Source organism: Aquarana catesbeiana, linkage group LG05, assembly GCF_042186555.1.
Source record: "Aquarana catesbeiana isolate 2022-GZ linkage group LG05, ASM4218655v1, whole genome shotgun sequence".
Lineage (NCBI taxonomy): Eukaryota > Metazoa > Chordata > Amphibia > Anura > Ranidae > Aquarana > Aquarana catesbeiana.
In genome coordinates, this window is record NC_133328.1 from 526,404,534 (window position 1) to 526,430,445 (window position 25,912).

Sequence of the window (25,912 nt, forward strand, 5' to 3'; positions counted from 1 at the left end):
GTAGGGTGTTGTGAACTTAACCACTTCAGCCCCGGAAGGATTTACCCCCTTCCTGACCAGAGCACTTTTTACAATTCGGCACTGCGTCGCTTTAACTGCTAATTGCGCGGTCATGCAATGCTCTACCCAAACGAAATTTGCGTCCTTTTCTTCCCACAAATAGAGCTTTCTTTTGATGGTATTTGATCACCTCTGCCGTTTTTATTTTTTGCGCTATAAACGGAAAAAGACTGAAAATTTTGAAAAAAAATGATATTTTCTACTTTTTGTTATAAAAAAAATCCAATAAACTAAATTTTAGTCATACATTTAGGCCAAAATGTATTCGGCCACATGTCTTTGGTAAAAAAAATGTCAATAAGCGTATATTTATTGGTTTGCGCAAAAGTTATAGCGTCTACAAACTAGGGTACATTTTCTGGAATTTACACAGCTTTTAGTTTATGACTGCCTATGTCATTTCTTGAGGTGCTAAAATGGCAGGGCAGTACAAGCCCCCCCCAAATGACCCCATTTTGGAAAGTAGACACCCCAAGGAAATTGCTGAGAGGCATGTTGAACCCATTGAATATTTATTTTTTTTGTCCCAAGTGATTGAATAATGACAAAAAAAAAAAAAAAAAATTTACAAAAAGTTGTCACTAAATGATATATTGCTCACATAGGCCATGGGCATATGTGGAATTGCACCCCAAAATACATTCAGCTGCTTCTCCTGAGTACGGGGATACCACATGTGTGGCACTTTTTGGGAGCCTAGCCGCGTACGGGGCCCCGAAAACCCAGCACCACCTTCAGGATTTCTAAGGGCATACATTTTTGATTTCACTCCTCACTACCTATCACAGTTTTGAAGGCCATAAAATGCCAAGATGGCACAACCCCCCCCCAAATGACCCCATTTTGGAAAGTAGACACCCCAAGCTATTTGCTGAGAGGCATGGTGAGTATTTTGCAGCTCTCATTTGTTTTTGAAAATGAAGAAAGACCAGAAAAAATTTTTTTTTTTTTCTTTTTTCAATTTTCAAAACCTTGTGACAAAAAGTGAGGTCTGCAAAATACTCACTATACCTCTCAGCAAATAGCTTGGGGTGTCTACTTTCCAAAATGGGGTAATTTGGGGGGGTTTTGTGCCACCTGGGCTTTCCATGGCCTCCGAAACTGTGATAGGCAGTGAAGAGTGAAATCAAAAATTTACGGCCTTAGAAAGCCTGAAGGCGGTTCTTGGTTTTCGGGGTCCCGTACGCGGCTAGGCTCCCAAAAAGTCCCACACATGTGGTATCCCCGTACTCAGGAGAAGCAACAGAATTTATTTTGGGGTGTAATTTCACAAATCCCCATGGCGTGTTTGAGCAATATAACATTTAGTGACAACTTTGTGCAAAAAAAAAAAAAAAAAAAAAAAAAAATTTGTCTCTTTCCCGCAACTTGTGTCACAATATAAAATATTCCATGGACTCGACATGACTCTCAGCAAATAGCTTGGGGTGTCTACTTTCCAAAATGGGGTCATTTGGGGGGGTTTGAACTGTCCTGGCATTTTATGCACAACATTTAGAAGCTTATGTCACACATCACCCACTCTTCTAACCACTTGAAGACAAAGCCCTTTCTGACACTTTTTGATTACATGAAAAAATTATTTTTTTTTGCAAGAAAATTACTTTGAACCCCCAAACATTATATATTATTTTAAAGCAAATGCCCTACAGATTAAAATGGTGGGTGTTTCATTTTTTTTTTTCACACAGTAATTGCGCAGCGATTTTTCAAACGCATTTTTTGTGGAAAAAACACACTTTTTTAAATTTTAATGCACTAAAACACACTATATTGCCCAAATGTTTGATGAAATAAAAAAGATGATCTTAGGCCGAGTACATGGATACCAAACATGACATGCTTTACAATTGCGCACAAACGTGCAGTGGCAACAAAATTAATACATTTTTAAAAGCCTTTAAAAGCCTTTACAGGTTACCACTTTAGATTTACAGAGGAGGTCTACTGCTAAAATTACTGCCCTCGATCTGACCTTCGCGGTGATACCTCACATGCATGGTGCAATTGCTGTTTACATTTGACGCCAGACCGACGCTTGCGTTCGCCTTAGCGCGAGAGCAGGGGGGACAGGGGTGCTTTTTTTTTTTTTTTTTTTTTTTTTCTTTATTATTTTTTTGCTTTTTTATCTTATTTTTAAACTGTTCCTTTCATATTTTTTTTTAAATCATTTTTATTGTTATCTCAGGGAATGTAAATATCCCCTATGATAGCAATAGGTAGTGACAGGTACTCTTTTTTGAAAAAATTGGGGTCTATTAGACCCTAGATTTCTCCTCTGCCCTCAAAGCATCTGACCACACCAAGATCGGTGTGATAAAATGCTTTCCCAATTTCCCAATGGCGCTGTTTACATCCGGCGAAATCTAAGTCCTAAAATGCTCGTAGCTTCCGGTTTCTTAGGCCATAGAGATGTTTGGAGCCACTCTGGTCTCTGATCAGCTCTATGGTCAGCTGGCTGAATCACCGGCTGCATTCTCAGGTTCCCTGTTGAGACAGGAGAGCCAGAGAAAAACACGGAAGACGGTGGGGGGGGGGGCATTCCCTCCCACTGCTTGTAAAAGCAGTCTAGAGGCTAATTAGCCACTAGGATTGCTTTTACATGAAAGCCGACCGCTGGCTGAAAAGAATGATACCAAGATGATACCTAAACCTGCAGGCATCATTCTGGTATAACCACTCAAAGTCGTGAATGGCGTACCTGAAGACAAAAAAATGGTTAACAATAAAGCACAGTAAACGGTAAAGTATAAAAAATTGCATACCTGAAAAGCAAACATGATAAAACATAATAACAATAAAACATTGCAGAATAGAATACAGTAAAAAAGAGCAGAACACCAGAGAGAGAATAGAGAGAGAGAGAACAATAAAACGACAACTATTTTTTTTTATTTTTGTTTGTGTTTGTGTTTTTTTTTTTACACTTTTTTTTTGTAACTGTAACTTTTATAACTGTAACCGGTTCCAGGTTCGGGTCTCTCAAAATGCGATGGCATCTTGGGAGACCCTGTGAAAGTGTGTCCTAGTCTGTGCAATGCTGTACCCTACGCTAATACTCAACTAGTGAATGGTAGCGTTCAAAACATTCACCAATGCAAAGACCAGGATTATCAGGACAGGAGGGACAATAATAGCGGGTGTCACGTCTATATACGCGCTTGCTGCAGACACAACATCTTTTTTGGGGGGGTTCGTTGGGTAGGGGTACTCGGGAGGACATATAAATGCCTCTCATGCAGCCGACTGCACTTGGTTGGGGATGTGAATGGGGGAAGTACGGGCGCTGCAGAAGTGGTGGGTTCCCAATTAGGATTGGCGAATGCAGCAGGAAGGGCATTATGGGCACGACGGGCCTGTGTTTGTCTTTTTGGTGGCAGCGGGACACTACTTGTGCTTGCCACCTCACCAGCTTGAACTGCACTTATGGGACTCGCCACGTCACCAAGTGTTACTGCAGTGCTGGTATGACTACGACTGGGGTGTACTAGGCCGCTGGCGCTTGCCAGTTCACCAAAACGCTACAAAAAAAAGTGTCAGTGATCGATCGATACTGCACTTGGGTGGGCTGGGCTGGGCCGGGCGGAGGGGCAAAACGCAGGTGCTAGCAGGTATCTGGGCTGATCCCACTAACACTGCGTTTTTGGGAACCCTAAACTGCTGGGGACGCTAGTATAGATCTGATCGGATCAGATATTGATCCGATCAGATACTATACCACTAAGGGAGGTGTACGGTGCGTGCGTGGGTGTTAGTGGTACTGGCGCTAATCTGACGCTGCTTGGGGCTGGTGCTTGCCAGTTCACCAAAATGCTACCAAAAAAACTGTTAGCGATCGCAGGGATCAGGCCTGACTCTGCGAACGCTGCAGTTATGCGTTTAGTGTTTTGTAAGTGACAGTGATCGATCGATACTGCACTTGGGTGGGCTGGGCGGAGGGGCAAAACGCAGGTGCTAGCAGGTATCTGGGCTGATCCCGCTAACACTGCGTTTTTGGGAACCCTAAACTGCTGGGGACGCTAGTATAGATCTGATCGGATCAGATATTGATGTGTTCAGATACTATACCACTAAGGGAGGTGTACGGTGCGTGTACGGTGCGTGCGTAGGTGTTCGCGGTACTGGCGCTAATCTGACGCTGCCTGGGGCGACGCATATCACCGCCGGGCGATCAGGGGGCTAAACCTTTATTCGGTAATAAACGGCGGGTGCCCTGACACTAAAAAAAATAAACGAACTAACCAGCGTCACCCGTAACAGTTATACGGTGATCAGTGGTGAAAGGGTTAACTAGGGGGCAATCAAGGGGTTAAAACATTTATTAGGTAGTATATGGGGGTCCCTGTCGCTATAAAACGCTGACAGCGAACCTAAATATTTACGTTCCTAACTAGCGTCACCAGCGACACTAATACAGCGATCAGAAAAATGATCGCTTAGCGACACTGGTGACAGGGGGTGATCAAGGGGTTAAAACTTTATTAGGGGGGGTTAGGGGGGTACCCTAGACCTACAGGGGGCTAATACTAACTGTCCTACCACTGCTAACTGTCACAAACTGACACCATGCAGTAATCAGGAAAAAAACAAAACAAAACAAAAAAACCTGCTTGCTGTCAGTTTGTGACAGGGGGGGGGGTGATTGGGGGGGGATCGGGGGGCGATCGGGGGGGGGATCGGGGGTGTTTAGTGTGCCTGGCATGTTCTACTGTGTTGTGTGTGAGTGTTGGTGCACTTACATGTCTTCTCTCCTCGGTGCTGGAACGGAAACTGGCCAGCCGAGGAGAGATGACATCACATCCTCTGCCTCTGTGTACTATACAGAGGCAGGGGATGTTTCTCATTGGCTGGGAGCGATCGCGAGGGGGGGGCCACGATCGGATGGTCTCCCCCTCGTCTCTCAACTCTCCCAGCCAAACGCCGACCGCCGATGGCACCGGGGGGGGGTCCGATCGGACCCCCCGCCCGCGGAAAGGCAATCACGTACCAGGTACGTGATTTTGCCTGCCCGTGCCGCTCTGCTCACGTATATATGCGTGAGGCGGTCGGCAAGTGGTTAAACAATACCTCCTTTTTCCCACCCCCAATTTTCACATTCTCTTCCTGGCTGGTATGAGGAAAAGGGAACTGGTTTACTCTTCTGAAGTAACTGCAATCTACTCACAGCTAAGACCCCTTTCACACTGAGCGCCTGTGCCATTAGCGCCTCTCATTTTTGCAGTGCTTTAGCGGCGCTTTTTAGCCGCTAGCGGGGTGGTTTTTACCCCCCAAAAAATGGTAAAAAGTCCAGTTTTGCGGCGCTTTTAGGCTCTGTTCACATCTAGGCGTTGCCATTTTACAGGCGTTCTTTTCGGGCGTGTTTGCAGAGTTTTGCACAGGCGTTTTCAAGGTTAAAAGGTCACCAATGTAATAGTAGTAAAATCCCTGTAATCTGCCAAAAAAGAATCTCCTGTACTTTTTTTGAACGACGGGCGTTTTGCTTCAGGTGACAGAACGCTCAGATGTGAACAGGGGCCATTGAAATGAATGGGATATGTCTTATTAGGTGTTTTTTAGAGCTGAGGTTTACAGCAGAAAAACACTCAAAAACGCCTAGTTGTGAACAGAGCCTTAAGGCGCTTTGGAAGTGCTGCCCATTCATTGCAATGGATAGGGCATTTTGGGAGCGCTATTTACAGTGCTCCCAATCCACCACAGAGACGCTGCTTGCAGGACTTTTTGCAACGTCCTGCAAACGCACCGCAAAGGCAATTTCTAGCGCCAAAGCAGCTGAAACCCACCTCAGTGCGAAAGGGGTCTAATGGTCAGCGCAGTGGGCGGCACAGTGGTGTAGTGGGTAGTGCTCTCGCCTAGCAGTAAAAAGGGTCGCTGGTTTGAATCCCAACTTGGAGTTTGCATGTTCTCCCTGTGCCTGCGTGTTTTTCCTCCGGGCACTCCGGTTTCCTCCCACACTCCAAAGACATGCTGGTAGGTTAATTAGCTTCTGTCCAAAATTGGCCCTAGTATATGAATGTGAGTTGGGGACCTTGGATTGTGGGCTCCTTGAGGGTAGGGACCGATGTGAGTGTGAAATGTATGTGTAGAGCGCTGCATAAATTGACAACGCTATATGGGTACCTTAAAAGTTATATAAGAGAGGAGCAGATTAATGAGACACAATTTACAGGGATAGGGACAATTGTACACATGCACCCACACTCACTTAGGCTGAACTGGATGGACTGGCGTCTTTATTCAACCTTATTCAACAAAATGTCTTTAAAGGATTCCATCACAAAGCAAAAACAAACATGGAAAATCTCTAATTAAATCAGCCAAACCCCAAACCACATGCAAGTATTTTACTTTGCCACAGACACCCTTTAAGCCCTTTCTGGGTATGTGCAAGATTGAAAAAAAAAAATTACAATGCCACACGAACCACAAGAATATCCTCTTACCATTAGTCAACCTATCAAAAAGAAATATATCGAAATTCCAGTTTCCGACTTTTTCCAGCATACACTGAATAAAAGAAAAAATATACACATTATATTATTATAAAAATTCAATGCAACTCATGTGATTGGGCATGTAATTGCCACCATCCCTTAGAACTTGAAAAAGTATGAAAAAAAACTATTTGTGGGATTTTTAAGGCAATAAATATTTGTGAAAAAATTGATTATGGGGAATTTTTCTATTTACATAAAAATCACAAACATATTACATACAAATATTTAAAACATTGTATATTGAAGAGAGAGATACAGTGATACTTTGATCCAACGCATTTCAATAGGTCATGATAATTAGAATCTTAGAATATCAGGGATATTGTATCACCATTTTAAAAAGACATGAGAGATCAAATAGCAGATGTATTCCCCATGATATCAGCCACAGGAGGTCACAAGATCACATAATGAACCCCAGTTCAACAATGATTGCATCATTAGGAAGCTGCTTGTTGTCAGTGTGTCACCTTATTTATACCCTGAATCTATTAAAAAATTCCCTTATACCGGAAGTTCATCCGCCGCCATTTTGACTATAGTTATTTGCCCACACCCAGTCCATATGTTTTTCATAGGTCCCCCTGCTTGGTTGTTGATTTAATGCTATAGATTCAGGGTATAAATAAGGTGACACACTGACAAGCAGTTGCGATAACGCAATCATTGTTGCGAAACGCGTAGAGGCTGCTGGGAAAGCGTATTACCTTACTACGTCACTTCTGGCCGGGCGAGAGCGAGGTTTGAACCGCAAGCCGGGAGAAAACGAGGCTTGCACCGCACGCCGGCTTAGAAAAGTATACAGCGACATTTCTACACCCATTTGAAACGGCTAGAATAGCTTGGTGCCGGCTCACGGGCACCAAAAAATGTGAGTGTATAGTCTCTTTTTAAAATCTATTTTTAATAAACAGCATTCACATATTGCGCAATGATTGCTGTTTGTTTTTCTATGAGGATTTTTCTAGGAGAATGGATACTGTATGTCCATAGTATATTGGGGTCAGCAAGGATAGACGTTGCAGGTGGAGTGGTTATCCCTTCTAAATTAACCAGAGGCGCATTTATACCAGCATCTGGTGAGTGGCCAATCCATGTGGTGTTGTCACTGAAGTGGTGTCACAAGGAATCACAGATGAATAATTTAAAAAGCACAATAATAATATATTCACTAAAGACAGTTGCCAACGAAACCCTTGTATAAGCACATTGCACAATAATAATAATTGGATATTATAAGCTTGATATTTTGGATGTATATATTGATATTATGCTGGAATATATTTAGGGTTTGTTTAGTATCATGGATAAGATGAAAGAACGATCATATATCATTGTATAATTTACATATACACATTTTTTATTTTTTTGCTAATAATTTTGTTATACATATGATTCAAAAAAAGTGGTGTATCTGACTTTAAGGTATTGGGGTAGCGCAGTCAACATTTTTATTTTTTCCATTCACTGGTGGATTTTTTAGGTTGCAGCAACCAATTTTTAGTTTTAAAACACAACATACTGTATTTATTGGCGTATAACACTCACTTTTCACCATGAAAAATCGGGTGCAAATAGTGCGTGCGTGTTATATGCCAATACTTCAATTTTAGCTGCCTTCGAGGGGACAGGGAGGGGAGGCAGGACGAGCACCGTCAGATTATATACAGTGAGAATCTCCTGTTTACTTGGCGGCCTCTGTAATAGGAAGTCCCGTCTCCTGGGCCGCCATTGGACCACTGTTCTGTCTATCATAGGAGATTCTCACTTTCTGTCGGCGCTCGTCCTGCCCCCCTCCCTGTCCCCTCTGGGCTGCAGATGGGCATCGATCAGGCTGCACTGATGGCAATGGTGAGGCTGCTGCATTGATGGCAATGGTGAGGCTGCTGCATTGATGTGGACTGATGAGGCTGCATTGATGGCACTTGTGAGGCTGCAGATGGGCACTGATCAGGCTGCACTGATGGCAATGGTGAGGCTGCAGATGGGCACTGACCCTTATTTTGCTTCAAAGTTCCTTATTTAAAATGTAAGTTTTTTTTCCTGAAACTTCCCTCTTAAAATGAATGTGCGTGTTATACGCCGATAAATACGGTAGTTACTTTGCGCCAGTAACTCACACATACTTATTTGAATTTAAGGTACCTAAGTACAGCCTCCAGGGCTAAGACGTGGATTAGTTGATCCAAAACCTGTAAAAAACAGGCACCAGTGTCTCTGAAGCAGCTGAAGACATTTGCTAGTGGAAAAGAAGTGCAAAAAAGAAAAAAGATTTGCTTCATTCAGAGGATAGAAAATGTCATCTCTTGGAACACTAGCAAACCAACTATCTCCTAAAGGCAGCAGCCTAACCCTATATACCTGAATACTTCACCCATGGCTCAATGTGCTATTAACAAAGAACAACATTTTACTGGTTGCTATGGCTAATACACAGGGAGAGATTTACTAAAACTGGTGCACACAGCATCAGCTTCTAGGTTTTATTGTCAAAGCTTGATTAAACAAGCTAAGGATAGAAACTGATTTGTTGCCATGCACAGCTGCACCAGATTCTGTGTGCACCAGTTTTAGTAAATCTCCCCCAAATTGTCATGAGGGCTAATGTCTTGCCAGAATGGACACAACTCTTCCAGCCTGTTCTTCATGATACAGAGGTCAGACCACATGTGAATGCAAGATACTATAGCTGCAATGCCAACTGCTGTGAATTTATAAAAAAAAGAGCACGTTTAACAAAAAGGAAAAAAAACCTACAACCAACAAATACAAACCTTGGCTTGTCCATTGTAATCATCGTCCAAAATGTACAGTGAATTCTGTGGAGTGACACCACGGAAGAATCGAGAGGACCTTAAGTACCGCTGAAAACTTAACAACCGCCGTATATTTCGTGCAGACAAGGAGATTTCAATTTCTGAATGTGCTGCAGATTAAAATCAAGGAAATGTTCAGAAAACAGACATTTTTATTTTATTTTTATATTTAGGTTTCAATATCTTTTATTGTGCATGATCAGGTTACTAACATTGTCATATTGCCGTAATGCATATGAAGAAACATGAGAACAAAAAAAAAAAAATACATCTAACACGAACAAGGTATTAAAGATTGTCAGGATGTACAATTATCTTAGTAGATGAGCTCTAGTTTTTCATTCTATCAGAAAAATCTGTAACAATGTTCCTCAAGTATACAAGTGCTAAAAAGGTGCAACAATAGTATTTCAAGTAGGGGGTGGATAAGTGGGTGAAAAAGGAAGGGGGGGGGGGGTTCGAGGAGGAGGGTGAAGGGATAAGGGAAGGAAAAGCGGGACAGGAAGGGAGACATGCATAAAATACCAAGTATTTACTTCCTAGTATATGTCTTATAGCAATTAGACCAGGAGTTCCACATTTGTCTCAGCTTGGTATGAGATTGGTTATTTTTCCAGGAGAATCTCACAATCGAACAACTGGGGGTTTAGTATTTTTTCATAGTTTGGTTATGTTGCGCATGGCTGCAAGTAATATGTGGGTAATTACTTTTCTGTGAGCTATAGGTATGGAATCTATATTTAGGTTTAAGGCGGCTAGTTCAAGTGATGGTATTATGATCAATCAGGTAAAAAAAGAACTGAAAAGACTTCCTGCAAGTAGTGCGTTATGTTAGGGCATTTCCAGAGGGTATGGAATAAACAGCCTGGTGAACCGCAGTTCCTCCAGCAATTGGGGATGTGCAATTGTTAAAATAAGCCATTCTATCTGGGGTTAAGTATCTCCTTTGAACAAGGTTTTGCGCAAGTTCCCACAGTGTAGTACATTTTGTGGCACCATATGTGGATTGGAGAGCTTGCTGCCATTGCATTCCTGTGTAGGATCTGCCTAGATTCCATTGGTTAAAGGCCAGGGAGTGCTGGAATTGTGTCTTTTCTTGTAGTGCATTGTAAAACAGGGAGATTCCCTTACCCCCAGAGGAGTGGGGTGAATAGTAGGTTATTGCCTGTATGGGGATGGAGATCAAAAGTTGTGGGTTGCTCTTAAGTCCATGAGCATTTTGTAGATACTGATAGTAGGATTCTGGGCCAAGTTTTAGGACTGTCTTGAGGTTGTGGAAAGGTTTGATCTGACCCTTTTGGACTAGGTCAAAAATAAGGAGTCATGTTTGGGCCATTTATGTATTTGAAGGTCTGGAATAAACAAATTAAGAACAGATATGGGTAATCTGAGGGGTGTTGTAGGAGTACCACTCCAAGTGGTGGACATGGGTTTATGCCATGCTCTGTGCTATAATGGTTAGTGGAACATAGCTTGGGAGTTTTGATCTTGGGTTTACGCTACAGATCCAGTTTTTTAGGTCTTTGTCTGGGACGGCATGCTTTTCTAGGGTGCCCCATTGAGTGGAAGCCATTGGAAGGAACCAGTCTCTTAGCTGAGCTAATATGTTGCTGTGCAGACATCTTTTTATTAGAAGACTTCGCTATTAAAACCCTGCCACTGTCTGTCTTTCCAAGCCAATACCTAAAACATCCAATCAGTGCAATCCCTCTAAAGCAAAACAAAATACTTATCTGACAAAAACATAACATGGTATTTTAGTTGTAATGTACTTGTTTGGCAACCTCCTAACTATATAATTAATATTCATTTTTTTTCTTTTCTTGTAAAAAAAAAAAAAAAAGCATCTTATCTTATTTGATCACTGTGGCCTACTTTTCATAAGATTTTAAATGTTTTTTGTAGCACATTATCATCTGCTTATTATTCTCTTGTAGACAAACAGGTGCAACCATTCCCTAACCCCTTCATGCCTAAGCTTTTTTCTGACACTTGTTGCTTACAAGTTAAACTCTGTATTTTTTGCTAGAAAAACTATATATGGGGTCTCTGCTAAAAAATGTTTTATTTATATAGAGATATAGATCTATCTATATATTTCTATCTATATCTCAATTTATTTTTTTTAGCAGAGACCCTAGAGAATATACTGGTGATTGTTGCAATATTTTATGTCACACTATTTGTGCAGCGGTCTTTTGAATGCATTTTTTTGGAAGAAATACAATTGAATAAAAAAAAAGTAAAGTTAGCCCCATTTTTTTTTTTTTTTTTTGTATGTTACGCCGAGCAAATAGCTACCCAACATGTCATTCTTTAAAACTGCGCACACTCGTGGACTGGCGACAAACTATGGTACTGCAAAATTTCCATAGGCGATGCTTTAAACATTTCTACAGATTACAGTTTAGTTACAGAGGAGGTCTTGTGCTAGAATTATTGCTCTCACTCTAACGATCGCGGTGATACCTCACATGTGGGGATTGAACACGGTTACATTTGCGGGTGCGATTTACGTATGCGTTCGCTTCTGCGCGCGAGCACGGAGGGATGGGGTGCTTTCCTTTTTATTCCTTCTTATTTGTTTAAATTTTTCTTTTTACACGGTCCCTTTACAAAAAAAAAAAAAAAAAAAAAAACACAGCATGCAAGGATGAAGTATAGGGAATGCATACCGTAGATCAGAAAAGAGACTGTTCCCAAGTAGTCACAAGGGTACCATTTTAAAAGAAAAAAAAAAATTATGTAGTTTAAATTTGATGGCTGCATCCAGTGTAAAAAAAAAAAAAAAAAAAAAAAATTGACACAGGGCCATGTTTAACATGGTCTAGCATTGCCTCTTCTTTTAACAACTCTAAATGTCTCAGAACAGAGGAGACCAGTTGCTACAGTTTTTGGATAGGCTTGTCCAATTCTTGCCTGATATAGGATTCTAACTACTCAACGGTGCTGGGTCTGTTTTGTCGTATTTTTCGTTTCACGATGCACCAAATATTTCCATTGGTGAAAGGTCTGAACTGCAGGCAGGCCAAATAAGCACCCAGACTATTCTACTGTGAAGCATTGCTATTGTCATAGATGCAGTATGTGGTTTAGCATCGTCCTACTAAAATATGCAAGGCCTTCCCTGAAAGACTTTCACTGGATGGGAGCATATGCTTCTCTAAAACCTAGATAAATCTTTCAGCATTGGGGGCGTGTCCGGATGTGAGCGCAGGCAGACGTGCTAGTGAGGAGCTCCAAGCATCCGACAATAAATCGTTAGCCATCTGCACACTTTACCAGCCAAAAACTTGGAAATATCTGCCTGCTGACTCATAAATATTCCCTGCTGCAGCCTGTTGGGATATTGTGGAGGTTCAGCCGGTGATCAGCCGGAAAACAACCAGGCCTTCACAGCCGCCGCCATTTTCCCGGCCTGTGCCCTGCTAAAGTGAGCCTTTCCTGGACTGAATCTGCGAGGTAAGGGGCTCCTCTCATCCCCCAACTTGCCCCTCTGTGTGTCTGGTGGGGTCCGGTGATCCATGGGGCCGCTGGGACCATCCGGCGCGGCCGCGGCCTATTCCGGCCTAGTGCAGCCTGCCGCCCACTGCACTTTCCTGGGCCGCCGGCCGGGTAGCATCACGACCGGCCTGATCTCGACCCCGGAACGCGGACTCTGCCACTCACGTCCCCCTGCCAGCCCTCCACCTTTCTGCTGAGCCATCTGGGGTAACTATGTGGGCAGGCTGAAGTGCTCTGGGGTCCAGCATCCTTCTTACCCTCCTACATCCATCCAGCTCCCTGGGCCTTCTGAGGGGTTCACCTGGCCGGCCCTCCTCATTAGACAGCCTTTACCTGCAGGTCAGCGAAGGACTGCTGGAGATTACTGCCCACCTTTACTCAATGGGCCCTAGGAACCGGCCCAAGAGCTCATCCACGCCTGGTCGCCTGGCCCCTACACCGGCTGCACAACTACCTTCACCAGCTGCACAACTAGATCCTTCTCTCATAGGGAGACTGCGAACCTTGCTGACAGAATTAGCCATGGAGCCCGAAGCGCCGAGTGTGGCTCTCTCTGCCCCACCCTCTCAGGATAGTACTGCAGTGATCTTGGCCGCCATTGAACAAAGTAAAACCTCCATGCTAGTGAGAATAGACCGCCTCGCAGAGGAATGCAATCTCATTAGAAATTACCTGGATAAGATCAGGGGTAGGCTGACTGAATCAGAATCTAGAATTTCTGCCACTGAAGACCTTACAGCTACCCACACCAACACCATAGCGGAATTACACGGATGACGCAGAAAACAGCGAGACGCAACAACGTCCGCGTTTTGGGTCTCCCGGAGGGGGAGGAGGGTGACCGACCGGCGGAGTTCGCGGAAGCATTCTTAAAAAAACTGCTGGACCCCATCGTGACGCGGTATCCCTGGTGCAAATCCCCGACCCTTCTTGGTCCGCTTCCTCAACTTCAGGGACCGTGACAGGATCCTTTCCACAGCTCGCAAACATTCCTCGCTTTCATACGGCAGTGGCTCAGTCCTTCTGTTTCCAGATTTCTCGGCAGAACTGCAGCGCAAGAGGAAGTCCTTTAATGATGTTTGTAAGCGCCTACGTGAAAAGGACATAAAATACAGTATGTTGTATCCCAGCCATCTTCGGGTCCCTCACAATGGTACGGTCAGATTCTTTGATTCTCCGGCTGACGCAGATGACTGGCTGAACAACCTACGGTAAACGCAAGATGCCATCCCCCACTATGAGTCGCTATCCGAAATCAGCACAAAGATCCCATCTTCCGGATCCATGTTCGAGGGGGTAGTTCATCCAGCTAACAGTTCCTGTTGTATAGCTTCTTAGACTTCATCATCAGATGTTGTTGCTCGTTGGCTCCTGTGCCCCTCACGCAGAATTGTACACGTTATTTTTTTGGGAACATTAATTATTAAAGATCCTTCTAGTTCAAGAATAGGTGTGCTTTTATTACACATTCTTCTACCACGGAGCCACCTTGTTAGAAGTAACTCACTGAAGTATCAACCCCCCCCTCCCCAGTTCTTTTGGGGGTTTTTTTTTTCTCTTTTTGTTTTTTTCTCGCCAATTGAAGAGGCGTCGGCGACACTGAGTCGCTACACTTTGGAGCTTTTTTTTTCAGAAGTCTGAAGATCTAGAAGTTTGAGTTCAGGTATTAAACTGACCATAGTTATTATTGTTTTCTGTTCTGTGTTTTTTTTCTCTTTAGGGGTACTTCATGGTCAGTAGGGAGTTCACAGGCTACTGTTTGTTTTTTTTTTTTTTTGTACGCTCTACATCCACTGACTGATGCTTACATTTCATGTGTCCTATTAATGCTCACTATGTCCAGTGCAAAATTTGTTATCCTTTTGGCACTCCCCCTTGGTCCCGTGGGGGCTGACCCCCTACATGTAGGTATCATTATGTTTAATTATAATCTGTCACTGCATTAATGGAGTTAAAACTGGTATCATGGAATGTAAGGGGTCTTAATGACAAGGTAAAAATGGCATTAATGTTTAAATATCTGAATAATCACAAACCCCATATCTTGTTCCTACAGGAGACTCATCTTCTGGGGAACAAGATCCTGGCGCTACGCAGACCCTGGGTACGGCAATCTTTCCATGCAACGTACTCCAGTTATGCAAGGGGAGTGGCCATTCTATTGAACAAATCCCTTGCATATAAGGTTGTGCATCTACAAACTGACCAAGAGGGCCGATTCATAATTCTATTACTGGAGATCAGGGCGGTGGTCTATGCTTTAGTGAATATATATGTGCCTCCTCCCTTTAACCAATGGGTCCTCTACAAGGTATATGAGCTTTTAGCTACATTACAATTCTCCAGACTATATATAGCTGGAGATTTTAATTCTACCTTGGATCCGTCCCTGGACTTGTCCAATCCAAATAGGGCGTATTCGCCAGACCTGCTTCATTGGGCACAAGCTTTTAATTATACTGAGATTTGGAGATGGAAGCACCAAACCACTAGGGCTTACTCCTTTCACTCTACTACTCATAAATCTGGTTCCAGGATCGATCTGGTCTTTGGCAACACCTGTGCCCTGGCGGCGGTGAGAGGGGTCTCATACTTACCAGCGGGCCTCTCTGATCATGCACCTCTGGAGGTCACCTTGGAGTTGTCGAACACCAGGAGTCGAGACGGTTGGCGTTTAGCACCCAAATGGGTGCAGGACTCGAGGGTGGGGGAGGAGGTCTCTCCCAAACTACAACAATACTGGGAGATTAATGAGGATTCAGCCTCAGCGCAGATAGTCTGGGACGCTTTTAAGGCCAACACTAGAGGAGAATACATTTCAGCTATTAACCACTTGCCGACCGCCTCACGCATATATACGTGAGCAGAGCGGCACGGGCAGGCAAAATCACGTACCTGGTACGTGATTGCCTTCCCGCGGGCGGGGGGTCCTATCGGACCCCCCCCCCCGGTGCCATCGGCGGTCGGCGTTTGGTTGGAAGCGATCAGAGATGAGGGGGAGACCATCCGATCGTGGCCCCCCCCTCGCGATCGCTCCCAGCCAATGAGAAACATCCCCTGCCTCTGTATAGTACACAGAGGCAGAGGATGTGATGTCATCTCTCCTCGGCTGGCCAGTTTCCGTTCCAGCGCCGAGGAGAGAAGACATGTAAGTGCACCAACACACACACAACACAGTAGAACATGCCAGGCACACTAAACACCCCCGATCCCCCCCCGATCCCCCCCCCCCCCCCCCGTCACAAACTGACACCAAGCAGTTTTTTTGTTTTGTTTTGTTTTTTTCCTGATTACTGCATAGTGTCAGTTTGTGACAGTTAGCAGTGGTAGGGCAGTTAGTATTAGCCCCCTGTAGGTCTAGGGTACCCCCCTAACCCCCCCTAATAAAGTTTTAACCCCTTGATCACCCCCTGTCACCAGTGTCGCTAAGCGATCATTTTTCTGATCGCTGTATTAGTGTCGCTGGTGACGCTAGTTAGGGACGTAAATATTTAGGTTCGCTGTCAGCGTTTTATAGCGACAGGGACCCCCATATACTACCTAATAAATGTTTTAACCCCTTGATTGCCCCCTAGTTAACCCTTTCACCACTGATCACCGTATAACCGTTACGGGTGACGCTGGTTAGTTCGTTTATTTTTTATAGTGTCAGGGCACCCGCCGTTTATTACCGAATAAAGGTTTAGCCCCCTGATCGCCCGGCGGTGATATGCGTCACCCCAGGCAGCGTCAGATTAGCGCCAGTACCGCGAACACCCACGCACGCACCGTACACCTCCCTTAGTGGTATAGTATCTGAACGGATCAATATCTGATCCGATCAGATCTATACTAGCGTCCCCAGCAGTTTAGGGTTCCCAAAAACGCAGTGTTAGCGGGATCAGCCCAGATACCTGCTAGCACCTGCGTTTTGCCCCTCCGCCCGGCCCAGCCCAGCCCACCCAAGTGCAGTATCGATCGATCACTGACACTTGCAAAACACTAAATGCATAACTGCAGCGTTCACAGAGTCAGGCCTGATCCCTGCGATCGCTAACAGTTTTTTTGGTAGCATTTTGGTGAACTGGCAAGCGCCAGCCCCAGGCAGCGTCAGGTTAGCGCCAGTAGCGCTAACACCCACGCACGCACCGTAGACCTCCCTTAGTGGTATAGTATCTGATCGGATCAATATCTGATCCGATCAGATCTATACTAGCGTCCCCAGCAGTTTAGGGTTCCCAAAAACGCAGTGTTAGTGGGATCAGCCCAGATACCTGCTAGCACCTGCGTTTTGCCCCTCCGCCTGGCCCAGCCCACCCAAGTGCAGTATCGATCGATCACTGTCACTTTTTTTTGTAGCGTTTTGGTGAACTGGCAAGCGCCAGCGGCCTAGTACACCCCGGTCGTAGTCAAACCAGCACTGCAGTAACACTTGGCGACGTGGCGAGTCCCATAAGTGCAGTTCAAGCTGGTGAGGTGGCAAGCACAAGTAGTGTCGCGCTGCCACCAAAAAGACAAACATAGGCCTGTCATGCCCATAGTGCCCTTCCTGCTGCATTTGCCAATCCTAATTTGTGAACCCACCGCTTCTGCAGCGCCCGTACTTCCCCCATTCACATCCCCAACCAAATGCAGTCGGCTGCATGAGAGGCATTTATATGTCCTCCCGAGTACCCCTACCCAACGAACCCCCCCAAAAAAGATGTGTCTGCAGCAAGCGCGGATATAGACGTGACACCCGCTATTATTGTCCCTCCTGTCCTGACAATCCTGGTCTTTGCATTGGTGAATGTTTTGAACGCTACCATTCACTAGTTGAGTATTAGCGTAGGGTACAGCATTGCACAGACTAGGCACACTTTCACAGGGTTTCCCAAGATGCCATCGCATTTTGAGAGACCCGAACCTGGAACCGGTTACAGTTATAAAAGTTACAGTTACAAAAAAAAAGTGTAAGAAAAAAAAAAAAAAAAACACAAACAAAAATAAAAAAAAATAGTTGTCGTTTTATTGTTCTCTCTCTCTCTATTCTCTCTCTATTGTTCTGCTCTTTTTTACTGTATTATATTCTGCAATGTTTTATTGTTATTATGTTTTATCATGTTTGCTTCTCAGGTATGCAATTTTTTATACTTTACAGTTTACTGTGCTTTATTGTTAACCATTTTTTTGTCTTCAGGTACGCCATTCACGACTTTGAGTGGTTATACCAGAATGATGCCTGCAGGTTTAGGTATCATCTTGGTATCATTCTTTTTAGCCAGCGGTCGGCTTTCATGTAAAAGCAATCCTAGCGGCTAATTAGCCTCTAGACTGCTTTTACAAGCAGTGGGAGGGAATGGCCCCCCCCCCCCACCGTCTTCCGTGTTTTTCTCTGGCTCTCCTGTCTCAACAGGGAACCTGAGAATGCAGCCGGTGATTCAGCCAGCTGACCATAGAGCTGATCAGAGACCAGAGTGGCTCCAAACATCTCTATGGCCTAAGAAACCGGAAGCTACAAGCATTTTATGACTTAGATTTCGCCGGATGTAAACAGCGCCATTGGGAAATTGGGGGAGCATTTTAATCACACCGATCTTGGTGTGGTCAGATGCTTTGAGGGCAGAGGAGAGATCTAGGGTCTAATAGACCCCAATTTTTTCAAAAAAGAGTACCTGTCACTACCTATTGCTATCATAGGGGATATTTACATTCCCTGAGATAACAATAAAAATGATTTTAAAAAAAAAAATGAAAGGAACAGTTTAAAAATAAGATAAAAAAGCAAAAAAATAATAAAGAAAAAAAAAAAAAAAAAAAAAAAAGCACCCCTGTCCCCCCTGCTCTCGCGCTAAGGCGAACGCAAGCGTCGGTCTGGCGTCAAATGTAAACAGCAATTGCACTATGCATGTGAGGTATCACCGCGAAGGTCAGATCGAGGGCAGTAATTTTAGCAGTAGACCTCCTCTGTAAATCTAAAGTGGTAACCTGTAAAGGCTTTTAAAGGCTTTTAAAAATGTATTAATTTTGTTGCCACTGCTGCAATTTTAAAGCATGTCATGTTTGGTATCCATGTACTCGGCCTAAGATCATCTTTTTTATTTCATCAAACATTTGGGCAATATAGTGTGTTTTAGTGCATTAAAATTTAAAAAAGTGTGTTTTTTCCACAAAAAATGCGTTTGAAAAATCGCTGCGCAATTACTGTGTGAAAAAAAAAAATGAAACACCCACCATTTTAATCTGTAGGGCATTTGCTTTAAAATAATATATAATGTTTGGGGGTTCAAAGTAATTTTCTTGCAAAAAAAAATAATTTTTTCATGTAATCAAAAAGTGTCAGAAAGGGCTTTGTCTTCAAGTGGTTAGAAGAGTGGGTAATGTGTGACATAAGCTTCTAAATGTTGTGCATAAAATGCCAGGACAGTTCAAAACCCCCCCAAATGACCCCATTTTGGAAAGTAGACACCCCAAGCTATTTGCTGAGAGTCATGTCGAGTCCATGGAATATTTTATATTGTGACACAAGTTGCGGGAAAGAGACAAATTTTTTTTTTTTTTGCACAAAGTTGTCACTAAATGTTATATTGCTCAAACATGCCATAGGGATTGGTGAAATTACACCCCAAAATAAATTCTGTTGCTTCTCCTGAGTACGGGGATACCACATGTGTGGGACTTTTTGGGAGCCTAGCCGCACACGGGACCCCGAAAACCAAGCACCGCCTTCAGGCTTTCTAAGGCCGTAAATTTTTGATTTCACTCTTCACTGCCTATCACAGTTTCGGAGGCCATGGAATGCCCAGGTGGCACAAACCCCCCCCAAATGACCCAATTTTGGAAAGTAGACACCCCAAGCTATTTGCTGAGAGGTATAGTGAGTATTTTGCAGACCTCACTTTTTGTCACAAGGTTTTGAAAATTGAAAAAATAAAAAAAAATAAAAAATTTTTCTGGTCTTTCTTCATTTTCAAAAACAAATGAGAGCTGCAAAATACTCACCATGCCTCTCAGCAAATAGCTTGGGGTGTCTACTTTCCAAAATGGGGTCATTTGGGGGGGGGGGTTGTGCCATCTTGGCATTTTATGGCCTTCAAAACTGTGATAGGTAGTGAGGAGTGAAATCAAAAATGTGTGCCCTTAGAAATCCTGAAGGTGGTGCTGGGTTTTCGGGGCCCCGTACGCGGCTAGGCTCCCAAAAAGTGCCACACATGTGGTATCCCCGTACTCAGGAGAAGCAGCTGAATGTATTTTGGGGTGCAATTCCACATATGCCCATGGCCTATGTGAGCAATATATCATTTAGTGACAACTTTTTGTAATTTTTTTTTTTTTTTTTTGTCATTATTCAATCACTTGGGACAAAAAAATAAATATTCAATGGGCTCAACATGCCTCTCAGCAATTTCCTTGGGGTGTCTACTTTCCAAAATGGGGTCATTTGGGGGGGGTTTGTACTGCCCTGCCATTTTAGCACCTCAAGAAATGACATAGGCAGTCATAAACTAAAAGCTGTGTAAATTCCAGAAAATGTACCCTAGTTTGTAGACGCTATAACTTTTGCGCAAACCAATAAATATACGTTTATTGACATTTTTTTTACCAAAGACATGTGGCCGAATACATTTTGGCCTAAATGTATGACTAAAATTTAGTTTATTCGATTTTTTTTATAACAAAAAGTAGAAAACATCATTTTTTTTCAAAATTTTCAGTCTTTTTCCGTTTATAGCGCAAAAAATAAAAACGGCAGAGGTGATCAAATACCATCAAAAGAAAGCTCTATTTGTGGGAAGAAAAGGACGCAAATTTCGTTTGGGTAGAGCATTGCATGACCGCGCAATTAGCAGTTAAAGCGACGCAGTGCCAAATTGTAAAAAGTGCTCTGGTCAGGAAGGGGGTAAATCCTTCCGGGGCTGAAGTGGTTAAAGCGGTCCGTTCTGAGATGTCCGGTCGGGTCCAGGCACTTGAGGAGGGAGAGGCTAGAGCAGCGGAGGCTTTTTCTGGCTCCCCGACTCTGGATCACTTTAGCCGGTTAGCCGAGGCAAGAAGAGCATTGTCTCTACATCTTGTCTCGGCCACACATCTAGATTTAAATTCCTTGGCAGGGAAGATCTTTGAATCCGGAGACAAAAATAGCAAACTCCTAGCGAATTTAGTTGCGGACTCTAAAATGCAGACGGTGGTGTTCAGATGGTCAGGTGATCTCTACCCCCGAACTAATTATAGATGAATTCAGATCCTTCTATGAAAACTCATATAAGGCGGTCCCTGGATGGCCTGAAGATCGGCGTAGGGAATTTTTGCAGTCCCTGCACCTACCCACTCTTTCGCAGGAGGATTTAGAATTTTTAGACAGAGAGTTTACCACTGAGGAGATAGAAGAGGCGATTTGCTCATTTCCTAGTGGTAAAACACCAGGGCCCGATGGCCTACCAGGTGAATGGTACAGAATGTACGCCTCATTACTTGCACCAAAATTGTTAAAAGTCTTCTCTGAAAGTAAAAAACAGATGTCCTTACCTCCTTCAATGTATCAGGCACACATAAGTCCTCATTCCTAAGCCCGGTAAAGACATATCCCTCTGTACTTATAGGCCGATATCCCTGCTAAACTATGACCTCAAGATTTTGACAAAAATACTAGCGACCAGACTGCGGATGATTCTTCCATCCCTGATTAATATAGACCAGACTGGTTTCATGCCAGGGAAATCAACAGATATAAATTTACGTAGAGTGTTCACTCATCTTCAGCTACCTCCCACTGAGTCCTCTACGAGAGTAATGGTGACACTGGACATTGAAAAGGCGTTCGATTCAGTGGCATGGCCTTTTATGTCCACGGTCCTAGAAGTTATGGGTTTTGGAGAAGTATTCCGCAGATGGATTGATATTTTATATAAAGATCCAATGGCGCAGATTAAGCTTGGTGGTGCTCTGTCGGCGCCCTTTTCTGTTGGAAGAGGCACGAGGCAAGGTTGTCCACTGTCACCGGCCCTTTTTGCCTTGGTGATGGAGCCACTTGCCTCGGCCCTCAGACAGGCAGAGGGGGTTAGGGGCATACAGGTGGGATCCATACATGAGAAAGTGGCTTTATATGCGGATGATCTTATCCTTTTCTTGAGTGACCCTGCCCAATCCCTTCGGGAGACGTTGACCATTCTCTCCAATTTCACTAGCTGTTTGGGGCTCAAAGTAAACTGGGATAAATCCCAAATTTTGCCGATAGATGGGGCCGCAAAAGATGTAGCGGATCCTAATTTACCTTTACTATGGACAGACAAAATTAAATATCTAGGTATTCACATCTTCACATCTACCTCTGACTATTATACCCTTAACTTAGAACCGCTGGTGCAGAGGATGAGAAAGAGGCTGAGGGTGTGGGCGAATCTTCCCCTCTCTTTAATCGGGAGGATCAATTTATTTAAGATGAAGCTTCTGCCTGCCTTTCTATATGCTCTCAGACATGCACCTGTCTGGATCCCCAAAAAGATATTTCGCCTAATAAATACCATTCTATTATCTTTTCTCTGGGGATCCGGTCAGCCGAGATTTAAGCTGACGGTGCTGCAGAGACCTTGGGGAGAGGGGGGTTTGGCTTGCCCTGACGTTCACTCTTATTTTGTGGCGGCCATGCCATCACACGCCCACAACTGGCTGATCTCTGATGAGTCCAACGCAGCAGTGGTTCTGGAAGCAGCACGTTTGGGGTCTTATGAGGCGCTAAGGACCTACTTTACCGGGGCTCTAGAGCTCCCTTCCCTCTTACATCAGCAAAGAGCGGTAATACGGGCGTGGACAGTGGCAAATTCACTACACCCCATCCCCTCTGGACACATTTCCCCTTATAGCCCTCTTTGGTTCAATCCGCAATTACCAGAATTCGGGTCCATTCCCGACCCTGGGGTATGGGCATGCAAGGGCATTAAATATATAAATCAAATTTGTCTTGAGGGCAAAATACAGACTTTTGATAGGTAAATTATATTGTTGTTGTTTCAACCTAACTCACACCTGTTTAGATTCCTGCAGCTTAGGCACGCTTTCAACACTCAGTTTGCAAATGCTTTTGTGGCCTTTTACACCTCGAATCTAGAGACTCTGCTCAGAGATGAAGCTTTATCTAAACCCTTATCTTCCATATATAAGGCACTACTCCCTAATGTACACACGGGACTAGAAAACCTTAAGGCAAAGTGGGAGGTAGATTTCCCTGCATTGGACACAGAAGATTGGGAAGAAATTTGGGAATACCCCTTCTCACAGCTACTATCATCCAGAGATAAATTGGTGCAATTTAAAATAATACATAAGGTATATTACACGCCTGAGCGCTTACATAGAATCTATCCATCTATTTCTGCCTCTTGCTGGAGGTGTAACTCAGCCTCAGCGGATTTCATTCATATTTTTTGGAATTGTCCTCAGATTGCAATTTTTTGGGTTGAGGTAACCAAATTTATTTTGACTGTCACCACCATTCCTGTGCCATTGTCTGTAGAGGTATGTCTGCTGGGACTCGTTAAACCACTGGCCCCACGCTGGGCAATCAGAACCCTGCTAGGATTATTACTTTACTATGCCCGTAAATCTATAGTACTCAGATGGAAGGCCTCATCTGCACCTTCAATACATTTCTGGAAGAGGTTGGTGAATGCGGCCCTACCATTGTACAAAGCTACTTACCTGTCAAGTGGTTGTGAAAAAAAAATTCCACAAAATATGGGATATTTGGACGGAATCCCTGTCTACTAATGCAGACTCGATTGATGATTAGTTCACTCTATTAAGTACCGGGAATGGCTCAAATGGCGTTCCTGATCTCATTAAAGTCCCTGGGCTGTTCAGTCGATAGGTATGGGAGGGGGGGGAATATGAATATGTTATTATATTGCACATCTCATTCCATAAATGAATAAAATGGGTATTGCAGCGTACACATGGAATTGGAGGAGTGCTTTGAATAGTCTGCAAAGGTGGTTGAGCGTACAATGGTTTAGTTAGGAACATATATATAGATTTCTATGTGTATGTTTTTTTTTTTCGTTTTTTTTTCTATGTAGTTGTTGACCGAGCCTGGGTATGCCCAATAGGCTCTGTTTTGTTTTGTATTTACATTGAAATATAATAAAAATAATTTACAAAAAAAAAATCTTTCAGCATTGATGGCGCGCCTTTCCAAATGGGCAAGCTGCCCATTCCATATGCACAAATGCACCCTCAAACCATCACTAACAAGCCAGAGGGTCCCTCTCCTCTTAGTCCAGAGGAGGCGGCAACCACGGTTGCCTAAAAATGTAACATTTTGATTTGTCTGACCACAGAACAGTTTTCCATTTTGCAACTGGACATTTTAAATTGAGCTTTGGCTCAGAGACAATGATGCCGTTTCTGGATCATGTTCAGATATGGCTTTGTTGCATGATCTTTACCTTGAATTTTTGGATGACACAGCAAACGGTGTTCACAGACGGTGATTTTTGGAAGTTTTCTGAGCCCATGCAGTGATGTCCATCACAGAATCATAGTAAATACAGCTAAAACCGAGCTAATGTGCCAACAAATAAAATGAATTATAAAAAGCAGCAGCTTAATGTGGGATAACACAACAAACAGATAATATAGGAGAAGCTGCGCTAGAAAAGTCCCAATTGATGTATGTAGATCCTTGATTAAATAACATGACAATGTAATTCCATAATTGAGGATGGTAAAAGGAGATCCTTTTCACGGTGCCACCACAGTGATTCACATCAGAAAGTGCAACGCCAACTTAAGAAAAACTTGCTTACCAGAAAGCAAGCAAACCAGGCATGTAGCTATAGCCCAGCCAAGGCCTTGTACATGCACAGTAGATCTTATTAGAAGATTGGCCACAGGATGGATCGCTGTAATATGTCTCACACACTGGCAAACACCGTAAAGTCTGTACTCGTCTCATTCAGAAGAGGACCCAGAAAGAATAACTGGCCATAGTGCAATATTGTCTTACTTTATTATTAGAAAACACGTAATGCACTTACATAGATTTAAAATTTGCATGGATAAAAAGCTGGTCAGCTCGCAACAAGCGCCCATCCTCCGAGTTCCGAAAAGCGTGGTGACATCAACACGTACCCGCCACCAGGCATGTTTCGTCATAAAATGACGTTGTCAATGGGGAATGAGCGGCGTGTTGACTCACCACCTTATATTGCAGAGCCACACCTCGTTCTGGGTCCTGGGTGACTAGCCGCAAAGCGCCATTTTAGGTTTGGGCATCCCTCACCTTTTGAAGAGCACAGCAGCCCAAAATCCAAATAAGAAGTACAGAGACTGAAAAAAAAAAAAAAAAAAATGTATAAAGCTAAAATAGGGAGTTTAAACTAGAACAGCCAGAAGCCTCCCTTCAAAGCTTAATCACACTGGATAATCGTAACCAAATGGAAGAACTAATCCAGCATATTAACCCCTGAATAAGTATTCACCTTTCAGATATTATATTTACTGTGTATATATATATATATATATATATATATATATATATATATATATATATATATATATATATATATATATAAAAATTGTTCAATATATTCCCCAGGGTCAAATCCCATATCGGGGAAAACTGACACATCCTTAAAGCACCCCTAGTATATAACAGTTATTTAAAATAGGGAATAATTTCCATTAATCATAAATATAGGGTGGCCCAAGTCTCCCTGGTGGATGCCAGATTAAATGCACCGCCACAAAAAGCAAATTAAATTCTGTGTTGAGAATTTAGGATATTGTATACTAAAAAAAATAAATAAGACCAGAAACCCCAGCAAACATATCCTTAAATGAAATAATATAAAATATAATTTTTAAGTTATGGATCCAGGACATTTCCAGTTTAGATATTTCCCTCACTAATTAACTTCCCCTCCAGTGGGGACTATATTTATCAATACCCATAAAAAGGGTCTTAGAGGGGTCTTTATTGTGTACAAGCAGATAATGCTTGGACACCGAGTGATTCCTAAACCTAGTTTTAATGTTGGTATTATGTTTGTTAATGTGAACCTGTAGGGGGCATTTGGTCCTCCCTAC

The 25,912-nt window shown here is 43.3% G+C and overlaps 1 protein-coding gene across 3 annotated transcripts in view; it reads right to left on the reverse strand.

Moving 5' to 3' along the window:
* PDE7A (phosphodiesterase 7A) overlaps nt 1-25,912 on the reverse strand; it is a 226,302-nt gene that overhangs the window by 43,302 nt on the left and 157,088 nt on the right. For all 3 annotated transcript variants that reach the window (XM_073631713.1, XM_073631714.1, XM_073631715.1), the window contains exons 4-5: nt 9,329-9,480; nt 6,501-6,564 (exon numbers count right to left, since the gene is read on the reverse strand). In XM_073631713.1, coding sequence (XP_073487814.1) covers nt 6,501-6,564; nt 9,329-9,480 — 216 coding nt within the window. The remainder of the gene's footprint in view (nt 1-6,500; nt 6,565-9,328; nt 9,481-25,912) is intronic.